Source organism: Caloenas nicobarica, chromosome 7 (genome assembly GCF_036013445.1).
Source record: "Caloenas nicobarica isolate bCalNic1 chromosome 7, bCalNic1.hap1, whole genome shotgun sequence".
Lineage (NCBI taxonomy): Eukaryota > Metazoa > Chordata > Aves > Columbiformes > Columbidae > Caloenas > Caloenas nicobarica.
The window spans coordinates 13,158,510-13,174,866 of NC_088251.1; the positions used below are offsets into that span (position 1 = coordinate 13,158,510).

The 16,357-nt window shown below is 40.4% G+C and overlaps 1 protein-coding gene across 3 annotated transcripts in view; it reads right to left on the minus strand.

Annotated features, from left to right (window-relative positions):
- Nucleotides 1-1,423: 1,423 nt before the first annotated feature.
- The window catches only part of SLK (STE20 like kinase), a 52,022-nt gene continuing 37,088 nt past the window's right edge, over nt 1,424-16,357 (minus strand). For 2 of the 3 annotated variants that reach the window (XM_065639534.1, XM_065639532.1), the window contains exons 13-19: nt 13,904-13,975; nt 11,685-11,814; nt 11,319-11,443; nt 10,167-10,355; nt 8,891-9,016; nt 7,236-7,349; nt 1,424-6,629 (exon numbers count right to left, since the gene is read on the minus strand). In XM_065639534.1, the coding sequence (XP_065495606.1) occupies nt 6,483-6,629; nt 7,236-7,349; nt 8,891-9,016; nt 10,167-10,355; nt 11,319-11,443; nt 11,685-11,814; nt 13,904-13,975 (903 nt within the window). In that variant the 3' untranslated portion in view covers nt 1,424-6,482. The remainder of the gene's footprint in view (nt 6,630-7,235; nt 7,350-8,890; nt 9,017-10,166; nt 10,356-11,318; nt 11,444-11,684; nt 11,815-13,903; nt 13,976-16,357) is intronic. The other variant, XM_065639535.1, reaches the window with a different exon arrangement.

Below are 16,357 nucleotides of genomic sequence, written 5' to 3' on the forward strand. Positions count from 1 at the left end.
ATGGCTCTGTGTCCAACGTGGCCCTTGCATGGGTATTTGCTCCTATTGCTGATATTTGGCTTAGCTCCCCTGAATTCCCAGGCTCATACATCTTTGAATTGACAAGGGCTTCCTGTCTCATCCAGTACAGGCTTGTTTTATTACCCCCAGCTCTGTAAAAAACATTTTTTAACAACTAGCCAATTATCCAGAAAAGGGAAAAAAAAAAACCCACCAAAACCAAATGCATGATTTTTCAGATTCAGCCTAAAAGACAAATGGCCTAGTCAGAAGCCCTGAGATTGAGCTCGCTCACTGCACTGGGATTCCCTTTCTGCACACTCGCTGTGCTGGCTGCAGGCAGGAGGCCCTGGTGAAGCAGGTGCTGGTGCTTCTGAGTGGGACTGTGGCTTGGAGGATCCCTGGCAAGGGCCGTGCCGAGGTACCAAACATGGACCTGCAGGAGACACCGAGCCCAGCCTGGCCCCGCCAGCTGCTGGGGGTGCTGCTGCCTCCATCATGGTCCCAACTGCAGAGCTTTCAGACCCCTGGGGTCAGCACCTACTTCCAGGCCCATAATTTGCTTTGGAAAGCAATGCCCTCCCTGCTCGGCTGTTTTGCGCTGCTCTGGTCTCTGTGTGCGTTACCAGCCTCCCGAGCTCAGTTCCTCGGGCGCTGTCGGCAGAGGGGCTGGCGCAGAAGCGGGTGCAGCACATGCAGGTGCTTCGCAGGGAACCTGGGCTGCCTGTTCATAGCAGCACAGCGAGACGTGACATGCGCAGGGACTGAACTGAAGCACTTTTGAGTGTAGTTTGTATTTTAAAAATATTTTTGTATTTTTTTCTGTTTTTTTAAACTTTGGGGAAAAAAATGTTTAATGTAAACAGCCCAATTAAAGTGTGTTTTTCACCCCAAGGTGCCTGATCAGTGTTACATTGGGCAGTCAGCACCAGCTTCACTGTGACCACGGGCAGACACAGCTGGTGGTTTTGGTGGCTGATGGTGGTTGGTGTGTTTCGCATCACTGGTACATGACCCAAGCAGACACCGAGCTGCTCCTCAGGCATCTGTGGTTTCCAGTAACATTGTCCCAGCGTGCCACAGTCACCATCTGCCAAACAGCAGCGCCTCGTTCCTTCACCTCTACCCAAGTGGGAAGGGAGGCACCATGAGGGACCACAGCCTCAGGGGGTGGGGGCAGAAACGAGCTCCTACAGCCCCAAGTTGAATTCTCACTGACAGGGCAGTCACTGAAAACAACATCCTTTTTGTTTTGTGCTAAATCCACACTCCCACCCCGGGCTATTCCTGTCAGGGAGTCCCACATTGCACAATGTTAAAATACTTTTTACACTCAATTATTTTAACAATTCTAAATTGTTCCGTTCACTCATGGATCACTTGTATTTCATGAGACTTTTCCATGAACGAAGCAGAGGCCATCTCAGCAAACTGTGATTTTATTTTATTTACAGCAGAATTATTACAATATTCTACAGAAAGCCATGAAATCAAATTACTTTTAAAAACAAGACAAAAAACACCCAAACCCTGTTGTATGGCTGCTACTGCAAGTTCACTTCCATGACCTGTACGTACATCTCATGATTTTGGTTGCATTCTGTAAGGCAAAAATGACTTGGTTTGCAGTTAACACAAAACATTCAGCAAACTGCTGGGACAATGCAAGATTGGAGGTGCCTCAGAGGAGTGTGCTTGGCTTTCCTACAGAAAACGGGGTACGACAGTTCAACATAACAGATTTCATTCTGTGTCCCTTTCTAGTTTCTGTTCTCTCCACCATTTTAGGATTGATAATTGGTAAGAAAGAGGCTTTACCACTTGGTAGTTGTGGAAGAGATTTGGGAAAATTAGAGTATCTTTGGGCTCAGTGACTCCCTTCTGCTTTTAGTACAGTGACAGCACATGAGTCCTTCCTAATTCATGAGCTTGTTTTGAGCATGTTCTTAAGAGATGTCTTCTCTGGCACCACCGACTGCTCCCATGCCAGAAGCACAGAAGTAGCTACAGAAACAAAGGATGAGGATCGGGGCAAGAGAAAGGGGATGGAGAACTAAAAGCTCTGCAAGCAATGCAGAGAAACACCATAAAGTCTTTTGTCTTCTCCTTCCCTTTGTCTGTCCTCATCTTTTATAAGACTGAGAAATGACAGGGCACCCTGGCCTTGGCGTGCCAAGGTTCATTCTCTCTGATCTGGTTTCGTACCTGCTGCGAAGATGGCAGAAGTCGGGGAGTGGGAAATGTGCGTGGACACATCAATGCAAGGAAGCTTCTGAGATCCAGAAGTACAGATTTTGGAGTAAAGCAACCAGATTGTAAATGCTAACGAAGAAGCAGAAAGTTATCTACACAGTGACCATCTTCAACACTCCTCCCTGCCTTTTCCTCCAGTGACGGTATAGTCACTGTGCTCAAAAACTCACCCCACTTCCCCACAGAGATTAACCAAAAAGCAGCATTTCAGCAGAAGCAACTAGCACTGAGCTGTTCCCTGGCTTTCTGCAAAAATGAGTGTTTCCAAGGTGTGAAAATCAGGCTACCTAGAAGTGGATTCAAGTGCCTGAATTCAAAAAAGCCTTTTTCAAATCCTTCATATAACTCAAGTATCCTTGAAATACTTGCAAGACAGAAACTGTTTCGGGTGGAGAATCAGCTTAAACTTCCTATGTGATAATTGCCATTGTAAAAGACATTGTGGTGTGTCGATGAAAGTAATCACATTACTGCTTTGCTTGGCTCTGTCTTAGTTAACATGCTAAGTTTCCTATTTATTAAGAAAAAAAAATTCAGTAGCATGGAATTAAAAATAAAGTCCTCTGAGACGGAACAATAATTTTTTAAACTATATGATTGATTACATATTGAATACCCATGAATGTAATTTTAAAAGGATATCAACTTGAAACCTCTGGAAAAAAAAAAGGATGCAGCTTGGAATGAATATTTTAAAAGTGATGGGAAAAATCACCTTGAGTGAATGCCACTGGTCAGGACAGTGCGGTGCTGCTGCCTCTGAACTTGAATTTGGGTGTCAATTTAATTGAAGGTTTTCCTTTAGAAAGCGTTAATAGATCAGGACCTATCTAATCAATCATAAGAACAACCACCTCAATATTGTATCTTTTCATGCCGTACATGCTTCTCATGTATTCAGCAGAGAGAGCGGAGTGCTTGGGAAAAGAAAGAAATTTGGTTTATGGGAGTCAGAGCGGAACAAATGCAGGAGCATTTCCTCTTGACCAAAGCAAACAGCAAAGTTCCCCTGGGACTTCAGGAGGCGACACAGCCCCTTTTCCCCCCTCCTCAGGCACAGAATTCGTTCAAGATGCAGAATCTCATCAGAAAACGGGCAGCAGAACCACCTGAGGTCGATCGGCCAAAGATGTTCCTGGGCTGCCGGCAGCCTCGCGCGGGCAGAGGGTACAAGATCCTGCAAACAGCCGAGCTCCAGGACCTGTGAGGACGTGGGTAGAGCCACCAGCTCCTGCACCAAACAAGGCCCAACCCCAAGAAAGGTGGCTCAGCAGGTGCCAAAATCTATGTTCAGAGCTCGGGAAGACCAGCCTGTGAGGACCAAACCTGTCAGAGGCTGTGGGCCTGCAGGCAGGGTTTTTGTGAGAAGCAGTTGTAAATACAAGAAAACAACCGATATATTACACTGCGATTCATGCATTTTATTGCCTTTGCTCATTTTCCCATGGACAGTATTTATGGTGTAGAAGAACGCAAAGGTGAGCAAATACTGATTTGTGGTCGTCTTGTGGGGAAAAATGAGATCTGCCAAACATTCAGTACAAAGTACATTGTTTTGGCCAAGGAAAATACACATAACTGCCTTGGAGAGGGAGCTTCTAACATTTATTAAAGGATGTGACATGTGACAGTAGAGAGATTGGATTTAGTATCTCAGGAGATCTCTTGCAGGCCCTTGTGAGACTAAGTTAATTTGAATTGAATTTTCTGACGTTGATACAATATTGTATACTTCTTTCGTGTTCTGCAATACTTACAACCAATTTTATTAGCCTAAAGGTCTAAGTACCCACGCTAGACCCTGTTATCCCCCAGAAAAACATATTTTCACGCTTGATACCAACTCTCAGCACAGTTCACAAAGTTGCAACTGCCTAACAGCGCTTACCCGAGACCTGACCAGGCACATGCTGAAGCTTCAAGCGCTGCACTCGATCCCTCCATGCATCACGGAACGCAGCTACTTGTACAATTTACAATGAGATCAGACTGTGGGGGCTTGTGAGAAAAGCATCTTCAAAGAAAAGATTGAAAAGATTTAGACAGAGGTAAACAGTAGGCCTGTATATATTAGCAATTTATCACTGAAACTGTCAAAAATGCAAGATTAACATTTCCCACTGAGGATTTACTGTGGATGAAGGGAGCGATAATGCAGAAGGGAAATCTGCCTGCCCTGGCTACTCACCAAGTAAAGCCCTGAGCCTACTTCATACAGAACGGCAAACAAATTCTGTTAAATACAGAGATGAAGATTATTTAATCATATTTTAGTAACAGTCAATTTATGATGGTGAAGCTTAAAAAGTAAAAGGCCTTCAAAGACATTTTTTACTCTACTAAATAAACCATTTAAAGAACTTTGCATTTAGCAACAGGTAACATTCTAGATATGGTATGTGAATTTACAACAGTACACAATACACGTTTATATAATAAAATGCCAGAAATTAAGGCTAGCTATTAAAGTAATTATGCTATCAAAAAGTTACAAAATTTAAATTAAAACATGCATGTTCCAATTTTTTTTTTACTGTGCTATAAATTTTAAGTGTCTTGATTGAGAAGGTATCAGTTCAACGTCCAAGGGATTCTGCATCCAAGACTTAAACCACATCCGATTAAAGTCCTATGTTAATTTTTGAGTTCACTCACATGCATCGATACTGTTCCCACAAAGTGAACATCACGAGAGGGTCACCAGTCCCACGCTCAATGCAAGCCAGCAAAACAAAACATGTACAGCTGATACCCAAAGAGACCAGAAAGTCAGGCTTCGACTGACAGAAAGCAAATCCTATTCCACAAACGGAACTCCAGCAAACCAAAGTACAGCTGATAATCCCATCTCTGTATGACTCAAACTCTACCCACCAACAAGAGTGCAGTAAAAGTGACCCCATATGGTTGTATTTCCCTACCAGCTGTATGAGAAAACATTTCGGATTTTTTCCACTGCAGATCAGTCAGGTAAATAACTTATTGTACATCTATGAACTTGAAAAATAAAAACTGCCTATGTTAGTACATGGCAACATAAAAGCAAAAAACCAGCTTCATAAAGTAGTTTGTCTATATATTTAACTTAAATCTTTCTATAAAATAAAATGACCAAAAAAAAAAAAAATCACATTAACACTTCTAATCAAATGAGACTTTAGCCATGGTTATTTATAAATACGACCACCCACCTCCACTTTTCTGAGGGAGTTTAACTGAACAGGCTTTGGTAGGAACAGAACAACGGCTCTACCCACCCCAGGTACGGTTGGAGAAACCACGTGCACTTCGCACACCGCTTCCTAAAAAATACATTCTACAGCTCTTCAATTCGTAGAACTTACCACCTGTAATAGCTAAGGAAAATAATAAACTGTGCATTTTAAAGTTAGCATTTCTTTCACCTTTACATATTTTAGTGCAAAATATTTTAGGGTGAGGATTTACAACAAAAATGGCAGTAGCAGCAAGAAATCTTCTGGTCTGTACAGTAACGACAATGCTAAGGAGTTTCGTTTCTTTAAATGACAGAACACTACCCTGTTGCCAGGATTAGCATATCTAAGTGTTTCAGGCACTGTATTAATTAAACTAGCACCCCATTAAATTATGGAACTAATGGACAAAATATGTAATGGAGATCAGCTCGGTTTAATTTACGCCGGAGGTTTCTTTTCAAATAAGTTGCAAAGGCTTTTGCTCTTACCAATGGTGTTTAAACACAAGGGTTTATTTTCCTGATTATTGGCATGTACTGAGTAATTAGTTTCAGTCCTTGCTATGAAGACCCTGCTCAATATTACAGTATTTTAAGCCTCTCACAGCAGTTTCAGTTGTGGAATTCTCTTGTGGAGAAATCAGACACTTAAGAACACAGTAGCAGAATCAATATTACACCGTTTAAATGTTCGCATGAGAAACCGTTTTTTGTGATCAGAAAGAATATAATTAATATTTTAGGTTTAAAGTCAAAACCATAGATAACACAACTTTGTGAGACCAAGATAAAAACCCCACTTACTCTTGAAACATCTGAAGGACGTAACATTACCATTAGACACCAACACCTTTTTTCTTCCATTCCGAGAAGAAACTGATCGTGACACTGATTGTCTCCACTGACCACCAAAGGCGCGAGGCCTTTTGATGTGCACCGTGGATGAAGTCCGGTTAGACGATGAGGATGGAGAATTCCAAATATGAAAAAAACCCTACAGCAGTTCCCAGAGTTACGACCCAGTGGAGTGAAGGCTGGGGATCGGATAGAATTTGGAAATCCGGCTTTGTGTTGAAGGGTTAAGGCATTCAGATTCTCCAGTCATTTTAAAGAAAACTTCCTGTTCCTGCAGTTTTCTGGCAAATTCTTCTTCCAGCGTCTAAAACCCAAATCAGATTGTCATAGGATTAGCAAGGCAAAGTACAAGAAACCTATTATACACTGGTGACATGTTGTCTGATGTAACATCATAACACCACATGCCATTACAGGGAAAAAAAAAAAATCACCTAGCAATTATTAAACTGCAAGACAACCAAGATGCAGAAAGCCAAGAATATAATCTGCCTGCAGGACACTCTCAGAACTACGTGAAGATCTAGTACTTTCCATTTTAAAATATAAAAACGTAAACCAACCTCCACCTTCCTTTATCTGCTATTTACCACTCGATTTTGTAATAATGTACTGGCTTCTGAAATACATTCCTAAAACCAGACCTACCTCCAGCTAAGTGGTTGTATATGCAAACACGCAGACGTGCCCTGCAAAGGGAGCACAGCAAAAGGCTAGCAACACACAAGCCTTTTTTGTTGCACATGCCCTTTGCTCAGCTTTTGCACATTTAACATCTTTTATTATTCAATGATCTACAGCAGTTTCGTACAGTAGCTTATTCTCCTCCTCTGCAACACTTTTTGTATTGTCTGTATTTGCTAGATCCAACTCTCAATTATTTTCTGATTCAGAAATGGCTCCGGTTTACCTTTTTTCTTGGTCTCAATTTCTCTCTCCATTCCTTCAGTTCTTGACTGTGCTCTTCATCCAACTCTTTTAGCTTCTGAGTCTCATGCTCAACCAGTAGATGGCATTTTTCATTCTTAAAACAAGATAAAGATAATCCTTATGTAAAACTAATTCAGATTAGGCAACTCAACATTTGTACAGTGACATATGTTGTCCTAATTCTTTTTAATTAGCTTATTCCGTGTAAATAGTGACGTGAATAGTTACAAGATAAAAGTATGCTAGGAGGCTGCATTACCAAAAGCTGATCTTACTATCAGAACCAATTGAGATAAGAAATACTTGTAAATCCAAATATACAGTTGAGTATCGTGAAGGCAGCAGCTGCCAGCGTGACTCCAAATTGTGTTTCACTGCCTAATAACGCTTTCCAAGGTTGTACAGCATTTCTGCTTTGCTTTCTAAAGACAGTTTGTGTAATTTATTAAAATCGATTGCATTAAAGAGGAGGTAGTTTTTTGGAAATATTTCAACTCATGGTGCCAAGGAGCTGAGACTAACAAATGGGGCTTAGAGAAGAGAGAAATGGGCTTGCAGAAGCAGCCTCAGAATCACTCCATAAAAAGGAAAAGCATAATCCAACTACACATCGGCTTCTCATTCCTCTCTGTAAGGTACTACTGCCTTTCAGAGGACTTTCGCGGCACTGTAAAAAAAAAAAAAAAATTAAGTATTTGGCTACATCAAATCTTTGATTTTTAAGAGCAGTTGGCAGTGGCAGCCTCTAAACCCCATGTTCTTGTTTCTAGGGCTCCAGTCCCGACTGGGGCTGACGCAGAGTACAAAAATGACAAGCATTTGGCTGGACCTGAGTGCAGCCAGGGGCCAGTTGTTCTCAGTGAAGCTCAGAGTAGTCCTAATCTGCTCAATTTTACTCGAGCTGAAACTCTCACAAGACTCCCACAGTACTTGGGGATTTACTGAGGCGCATTAGAGGCATAGTCAGGGACTGTTTTCACAGGATGTAAGAAAGTGAATAGAGTAGAACTGGCTTCACCGGTCATTGGACGATCTCTCAACGTGAAGGTCATCAGCAGGTGATAATTTAATGCTTTAAAACTGCTTTGTGTCCCTGAAACAGGGAAAAGCTGGTTTAACAGAGAAGGAGATCTGGCCTCTGGTACAAACTGCATACCAAGAGAGACAGAGTAGAGTTCCTTATCGCAAGAAGATAATTCCTTCCAAGTACCTTCCAGAAGCTCAAGTACAAAGGGCAGCCTGCACTTTGTAAAAACCACCTCATTCCATGTACTGCTACAAACGTCTTGCAGGTACCGCCTGGTGCTGCCTACCTCTGCTCTGATTAATGACCTTTCAGCAAAATCAGGTTAAAAGGAAATGTTTCCTACAGAAAATAGCACTGAGAACTTGAAAGATAGTCTAGAAGTCTGCTTCTGGTTCATGCTCTTCTTGCATTTAAAATGATTTATCATTAATTGATGTAAGTATATGAATCTGGTTAAGCAATTATGCTGCAGGTCTTTGAAAGCAAAGCTGAAAAAAAACCTACGACAGCCAGTTAAAAGGAAGGAAAAGATGTTTCTGCTTTGCCTGCATCACTTATTAACCTGAGTCTGCCCACTGAATGTTCATTTAATATAATCTATTTTTAACCTGTAACTGATGCAGTTCTCTGATGTTCGCTTCACACTGCAACTGAAGGTCCCGCATTTGGTTTTCATGTTTCTGATGCTGAGCCAGCCTCTCATTCTTCTGTCTCTTTTCCTCTTGAACAGCAAACTAAAATTAAAAATAAAAAGATGGTTTATGTTGTTCATACAACAGTTTGCGAGTCAAAAAACTGTATGTAACAAAATGCATGTACACAGCGTAACTGAAAAGAATGGTTTTAAATATTTAAACAAAAACTATATTTTCTTTATTCTTTCTTTTTAAAAATTCTTACAAAGGCAATGCCCTCGCAGCTTTGTCTATTATTCCATTTCTCTGTCTGCACTGTTTCCTTAAAACGCAGCACATTTCACTTCCAGACTCCTGAAGTTATCTTTCCCTGAAGCGAAGTGACACAGCAGTGTTGCTACAAGTGTCAGTTGAGGTTGGTATTTTACACCTACAGGAGACTCTATTTTCCAGACTTGTCATCTTTCCACTGCTCACCATATGAAACCATGATTTGGGACTTTTTTTGCAGCAGTAGAAAGCAAACCTCTAAACATCTTCACAACATTCCCTTTTAAAGAATGAGTGAATACCTACAGTTTTAGTTCAAAAGCTCACAAAAATCAAGTATTCTTAAAAATATTTCACAGAATCACTGAATAGCTGAGGCCGGGAGGGACCAGTGAAGATCGACCCCCCCTGCTCAAAGCAGGTTGTGCAGGACTGTGTCCAGTTGGGTTCTGAATATCTCCACAACTTCTCCGGGCAACCTCTTCCTGTGTCTGACCATCCTAACACTAAAAAAAAGTGGTTTTTTAAGTTGGATTTCCTGTATTTCAGTTACAACCACTGCCTCTCATCCTGTCACTGGGCACCACTGAGAAGAGTCTGGCTCCACCTTCTTTACTCCCTCCTGTTGGGTACTTATGGATAAGATACTCCTGAGCCTCCCCTCCTTCTGGCTGAAGCATCCCAGGAATCCCAGGCATCTCCTCCTACACAAGACCCACCAGTCCCTCAGTCATCTTCAAGGCCCTTCGTGAGATTCACTCCAGTAAATGCATGTCTGTCTTGTACGGGGGAACCCAGGACTGGACCCAGCGCTGAAGATGAGTCCCACCAGCGCAGAGGGGAAGGATGAGTTCCTCTGACCCAGGGCACCAACCCAGGTTTGTACCATCCGTGACCTTGCTGAGAGCGTACTCTATCCCATCCTCACACTTACATCACTTTAAGCATTTCCACTAATGAAACTGTTCTTATTCAATACCTGCTTAATTTTTTCACGATCTTGGTCTGGAGAGGCTAGTGAATTGATTCTTAAACTTTTCTTAAACATCGCCATTCGAGTCTTTGCTTCACTTCGCTGGATTTTAGGCAGTCTCGCTCTTTCCTGAGTTTGCTTGTTCTTTAGCTCTTCGATAAGGCGCTGATTATATCTCTGCATTTGTTCTGTTTCCTAAAATGTTAACCATACGGAAATGTTACAGAGTAACTGTTATGTTAGAATATTAGCATCTCTTTTCACCAGTAAGCAAGCTGTTTGACTTGGCTTCTTCCAACAGAAACCAGTCCTGGTGATATAAATGGGAAGGGAGGCCTCTCCACTTATTCCAGAGCACTCTGGATCATGCACAACTGGATGAAATTTTCTAATAACTATGAATACACATACATTTTACGAGTGGTTGTTCGACTCCTGAATTCCATTTTTAAAAGTGTGTATTATTCAAAGGGGGAAACTTCTGTGGAATAGAACTTCCACTACTGCAGTTGTGAAACGCCAGTTTGTTGCAAAAGCTGGAGAAAGCAACAGCCATTATGGGGATAAACCAAATCTACAGAAACAAGCCTCAGTGGAGGTTGCTCGTGCTCCAGCCACCAAGGAGATCCTGTAATACCCCTCTATTGGGTTTACATTTTCAAAATCTGAACTACTCTGTTTAACATATTCTATAAAAACCAAAATGCCTTGTGGAAAACAAGTGTTGTCTTCCGGGCTTTTATAGGATTTAGCTATAAAGAGACAGTTGTCAGCTACTTGCCCAAAAGCTAATCCAGTTCATTCTGATAATTTAATTCCAGGATGATTTACTAATGAGCAGATCTACTTAAACACACGCCAAATCTGGTTATAAGCGGAATTTGGTATGTTTAATAGAAAAAGGTTGATGTTGTAGTTGGCGGGGGTTTTTTAAGATCAAAAGGGAAAAAATGTGACCGCTTTAACTTCAACATACTACTAAATTATTAAAGTAAAACAATTAAGATTTTTTAAATTTCAACAGAACATACACAGGTTCAAAATACCTGCGTCGTCTTGCTTGTGGAAGCAAACAGCTACAGTAGACATCATGGGGCTACCTGACAACAACCCCAGATATTACAATACACAAAAGAAAGCGTCAAACTCAACACTAACTTTCTCATGCCTCTTAAGCAGCTGGTGTCTCTGCATGAAGTACTGGTCTTTGAGTTGCTGTTTGAGGAGCTGGTGTTTCTCTTGCAGATGTCGCTCTTCCAGCTCCCAGATTGCAGCTTCACGAGCTGGAAAAAAGAGGAAGGCTGGTTCAGAAAGTACAATACAATGCTTTCTAATCTACCCGCTAGCGTATGTGTAGAAGTGGCCTACAAACACATTTTGAGAAAAATGCTATTCCATAGCAAGTGGGTTTTCTACAGTTCTGGATTAGTCATGAAGATCTTTCATGAATTTAAGACTGACTATTGCTTTACTACAATACAACACAAATATCAGCTTTTAAAGAGAGAGTCTGATGCTGGATACCTCTCATGAGCTGCTGTTTGTTGTTGAGGCAATCTCGTTCAATAGTGGCCAGTTCTGTCTTCTGCTGCTGAATAATTTTCTTCAGAGATGCATCCAGTTCTTGTTGCTGCTTCTGCACAAATTCCTGCTCCTGGTAAAGACCAATAAAAGTAAATTAAATTATGTTCTTCTAACCACATAACATTTTAATGAAACTCCCAGTTCTCTCAGCATTAGCTATATATGAAAACAAATACATCTATGAAAACTTGAGCTATCGTGTCTCTGCTATATAATTAGGCATCTCTTGTATTTTCTTTGTAGAGTACATACAAATATATTTGATGTTTAAATAATACCTTCAGCAATAAGACCAGAGGCAATAAACTAGCCAGCAATCTGCAATTCATTTGACCTCTTGCCTCTTCTCAATACAAGCTGCAGGTTCAAAGCTAGTGAAAGACAAGTACTCAATATAAAGTTAATTATTCATGGATGTAAGAAAATAGAAGTATTTATGGTTATTTTGCTTTGGATGACTAGTTAAAGCCTGTTTATTTACACGCTTGGATTTCACATTTGTGTTTCAATCTCAAGAAGTTTATTCTGTCATGAATGCAAAGATATTTAGGTTGGGAGTTCTGCAAGACTGCTACGAAGACACCTGATGGCTTTTGCAGGGACTGCATTCTGCGGGACTTCAAGCTTGTTGCCCCAGAGCTGAGCTGGCTCCTCACAAAGCAATTTGCCACCTGCCTGATGCAGTCCCTGTACCACCTGCATCTCCTCATTACCCGGGGTGTATCACTCTGTGGGATCACATCATGAAGAACAGGCAGTAGTAAGAATCCCCCTCCCATGCCCCAAGACCACAGCCTTGCTGTTCTTCTTTGCGACTATGCAAAAAAGCCCAAGCAAACCACAACAAACCCATCTGCAAGCATGCATACACACACTCTTTAAGAACAAGAAATTAAAGCAGATGTTTCTACCGTGATATAAAGATTAAAAGAAAGGATAATAGCAACATCCTATCCAAGCCAAGGTGGCAGCTGAAGCCTTTGCTGTTACACATAATGAAGCAGTGTTAAAGATGGTCTGTTGGAAGGAAGATGGGATGAGGCAGGAAAACAGCACCGGCTACAGATGATCAGTGGAAGGGTCTCCTGAGCTATGTATTTTTGTCTTATTACTGAAACTATGCTACTTGCTAAAATATTTGTCAGCAACACATGGAATTAAATGTTCATTAAAAGCACTCTTTATTATGACCAGGAGAATCCTGGTTTTCATTTTTCACAGAAAGTTATCAATAGATGAGGCTTTAATCTCTCCCAGTGGACAGCAGAGTTACACTTAGACAAGTAACAGAAAACCACAGGTGGAGTAAGTTGGTAAAAAGTCAGTGACAGTCCTGAGGGTACAAAAATTAAGTCAGATATACCTAATCAAATATATGGACTGATGAAAAATACTGTTGTTTCCCTTTCTAGATGAAAAGGATAAGAAAACTACAAGTTTTTTATTCTGAGGGTGCAGACACATAATTAACATTGTGTTTCATTTGCCAGGAATTTTTTGATTTGGAGGGAGTGAGGGGAAATCTCTTCTAGTGTAGTCATGGTCAAAAAGCAATTATGCTTGAGCTTTACTTAGTCATTTAAATATCATTGTTGCTCTCTCTGCACAGTAAATCTTAAGAAGTTTTGTAATTGCTGGCACTATAAGATAAACCAGGCAACCTCAGTAAACCCTCTGGCCCTTCCACTTCCCACATCTGCTCAAATCTCACATATAATAAAGATAATGGACTTTAGTACTAAAGAACATGTTGGACGGTGAAAAAGGCAGATAGTGCAATACAGTCCATCTTTTTAAAACTACCACTTGGTTTTGCCCAATAAGTATATTAAAATAAACTCAGATATCTTTAAAATACATGGTTTCACTGCACACACAGCATAGAAGTCACGCATTGTTTCTCACATGTGCTGAACAAATAAGAAACACTAGAGAACAGCATCATATTGCATTTGTGTGAAACTTCAGTGTCTCGCCCAGAGTTAATAACTACTGTAATTTTTATTTTTTGACTATGAATAGGGCATAATTACATAAATTTGTGCTAACTAGTTTGGAGACAGCAGTGACATTGATCAGCACATATGAGCAGAAGAGAACACACACAACTGGAAGATTAGGGAAATAAAACTTCTTTTGTTTTGCATTTTAAGACTTACATCCTGCATTTGTGCGTTGAAGAGTGTACAAGAAGACAACTGAAAAGACTGAATCATAACCTGAGCAACGCCCTGTGGGACACAATGTACTTCCTATGTCAGAATATAATGAAATATAGCTCTGCTCTTAAAAAAAAGAAGAAATTAGATCTACTTTGTTAGTAATATGTAAAATAGTAAAATGTAAATATATAAAATACTAAAATAGTAAAATGTCAAGGCTAATCACACAAAACTAGTCACTGACAGAAGTTCTAGATATTCTAAAACTAAACACCTGCACCTTGTCCAGTGCTGCTTTATCGCTCCAAGTAAGGATATTTCACCTTTGAAATTGTCTCTTTCACCTCTCTTCAACAAATTGGAATCAGCAAAGGAAACAAACTAAGTCAGTACAAACACTATGAAATTGCAGGGTTTTAATTGTTTCCTTTAAAAGTTCAGACACACATCCTTGGTATGGAGAGAACGCTGCAACTCAATCACATTCTATCCTGGGAAATCCCCTCTTGAATTAAACACATAATCAAATAAAGTTGCTATTATTTTCTACTAGGTCATTCACATAAGCATTTAATCTTTAAGTTACTCAATCCAAACCTACTTTGTTGTGGTGCAAGCTCACTCTGTACAAGCTGTGGCCATCACAAAGCCAATATTTTTCTAAAATACTAGCCCCCTTTCTAGTTGGGTCATATCGAAGTAGCAAGTCTGAAGGCATGAAATTACAGATGATGTCTTGTAAGGTTTCCATACACCTACACTTTGACATCTGAAGAACTTCATTTTACCTCATCTGTTCTACTTCTATGAACAAGATGCCTCATGCTTGAATATTATATACATTTTCCTGCCCTGCATTTATATTGCTCAAAACTGACTGTAACCTTTATAATTTGATGGACCTATGGGATACTTACCACTTATAAAAGCACCGTAATATGACTTGCTGTAGAAAAACACCGGGTTTTTTTTGGCACAGAATACAAAATATTACACTTAACAGCACAAACCTGGAAATGGTTCCTACATTTCTAGACAGAATATCACATCTATGGGATGTGATACAGGAATACTTGAAGACATAGAGCAGTGTGTAGGGGGTTAGTTTGAGTTAAGTTCCATATTCACTCAACAACAACAAGAAGTGAAATCATCAAGCTGTGTGAATACTGCTGCCTTTTGTATTTTAGTAGCTTGAAGCTGCCGTTGTTACCTGAGCATGCTGGCTTTGTGCAAGCTCCTCTTTCTTGCGTTTCATGAGCTCTTTTCTCAGCTCTTTTGGTGCTTTCTCCACTTCACATAAAACCTACAGTGTATATAAGCATGCAGAAGGTGGCGAAAAGAACACTTTTTCTCCACAGCAAGCATTATCGTGAACATAGTACATGCAGGTCAAGCACTAGAGGTATGGGAAGCGTGCATTACTTTGGTGGCAGGGATGTTAGTTTAGTGAAAAGAGCTTTACGAAGAGAGAAGGAACAACATGTGCTTCATATCCACCAGCGCAGCACAGCGAGGAGGTGTCTGCCAGCCTCTGTTTGCATGCAAATGCTGCCCCATGCTCCCAGAAATGCCGGCCCCTTGCATTTCCATGCAGCCGCTAGAACAGTCAAGAGTTAGGAAACTACCACCTGCCAAAGCGGTGCTTTCTTGAAGCACTATGGCAAAAGGGCTACAGAGCACATTTACCTCATGGTAAAGCTGTGAAAAATGGTTGGAAGTTTAAAATAACTTCCACCGAAAACCAGCTATTTCTGACACTGTCTCAAACACTAGTTTGTAAGATGCCATTGCTAGTGTCTCCAACCATAAATGACATCTACATGGGACGTGTCTTTAAAATAATCAGACAAGCAGATAAAATATTAAGTGGTTGGTTCTGAATAATTTAAAATCAAAATCCACCAATAACTAAGTATGTTTTCAAGAAACTTTTCATGATGTGTGGAATGGAACGCGTTTCAGTCCAAGGTGAATTAGACTAGATAAGCAGAAAGATTCTAAATATAACCTGGCTGATTCAACTGAGTATTCATCTGTCAATTTGCTGATGTGGTTTTTTTTCTTTTTAAGAATTACAAAAATGTAGCATTGCACAATCCAGTATAGCATGGGTAGTTTTAGAGTACCAGCTGCATTTTCCTTCAAACTGTAAATGGCCTTCTTAAGCTTTAAATACAAACCCATGCATCTAAAAACAAATGTCTGTTTGTTTAATAGTGGAAGCATCATCAGAAAACAGAGTCCAGATCACCACATGCTATTCCTGTTTCCATGATAGAACTGCTTTAGGCTCAGAGCAATAAATTAATTTCTTCCCGCTTTCCCATGTAGGACCCAATCACCAGTAAATAGAGAGAGACTCAAAAATGCAAGAGGTACCGCAAAAGAAGAAAAAAAATGTTATTTACATATGACCATCTGGTTCAAACTGAATACAACTTTTTTTGT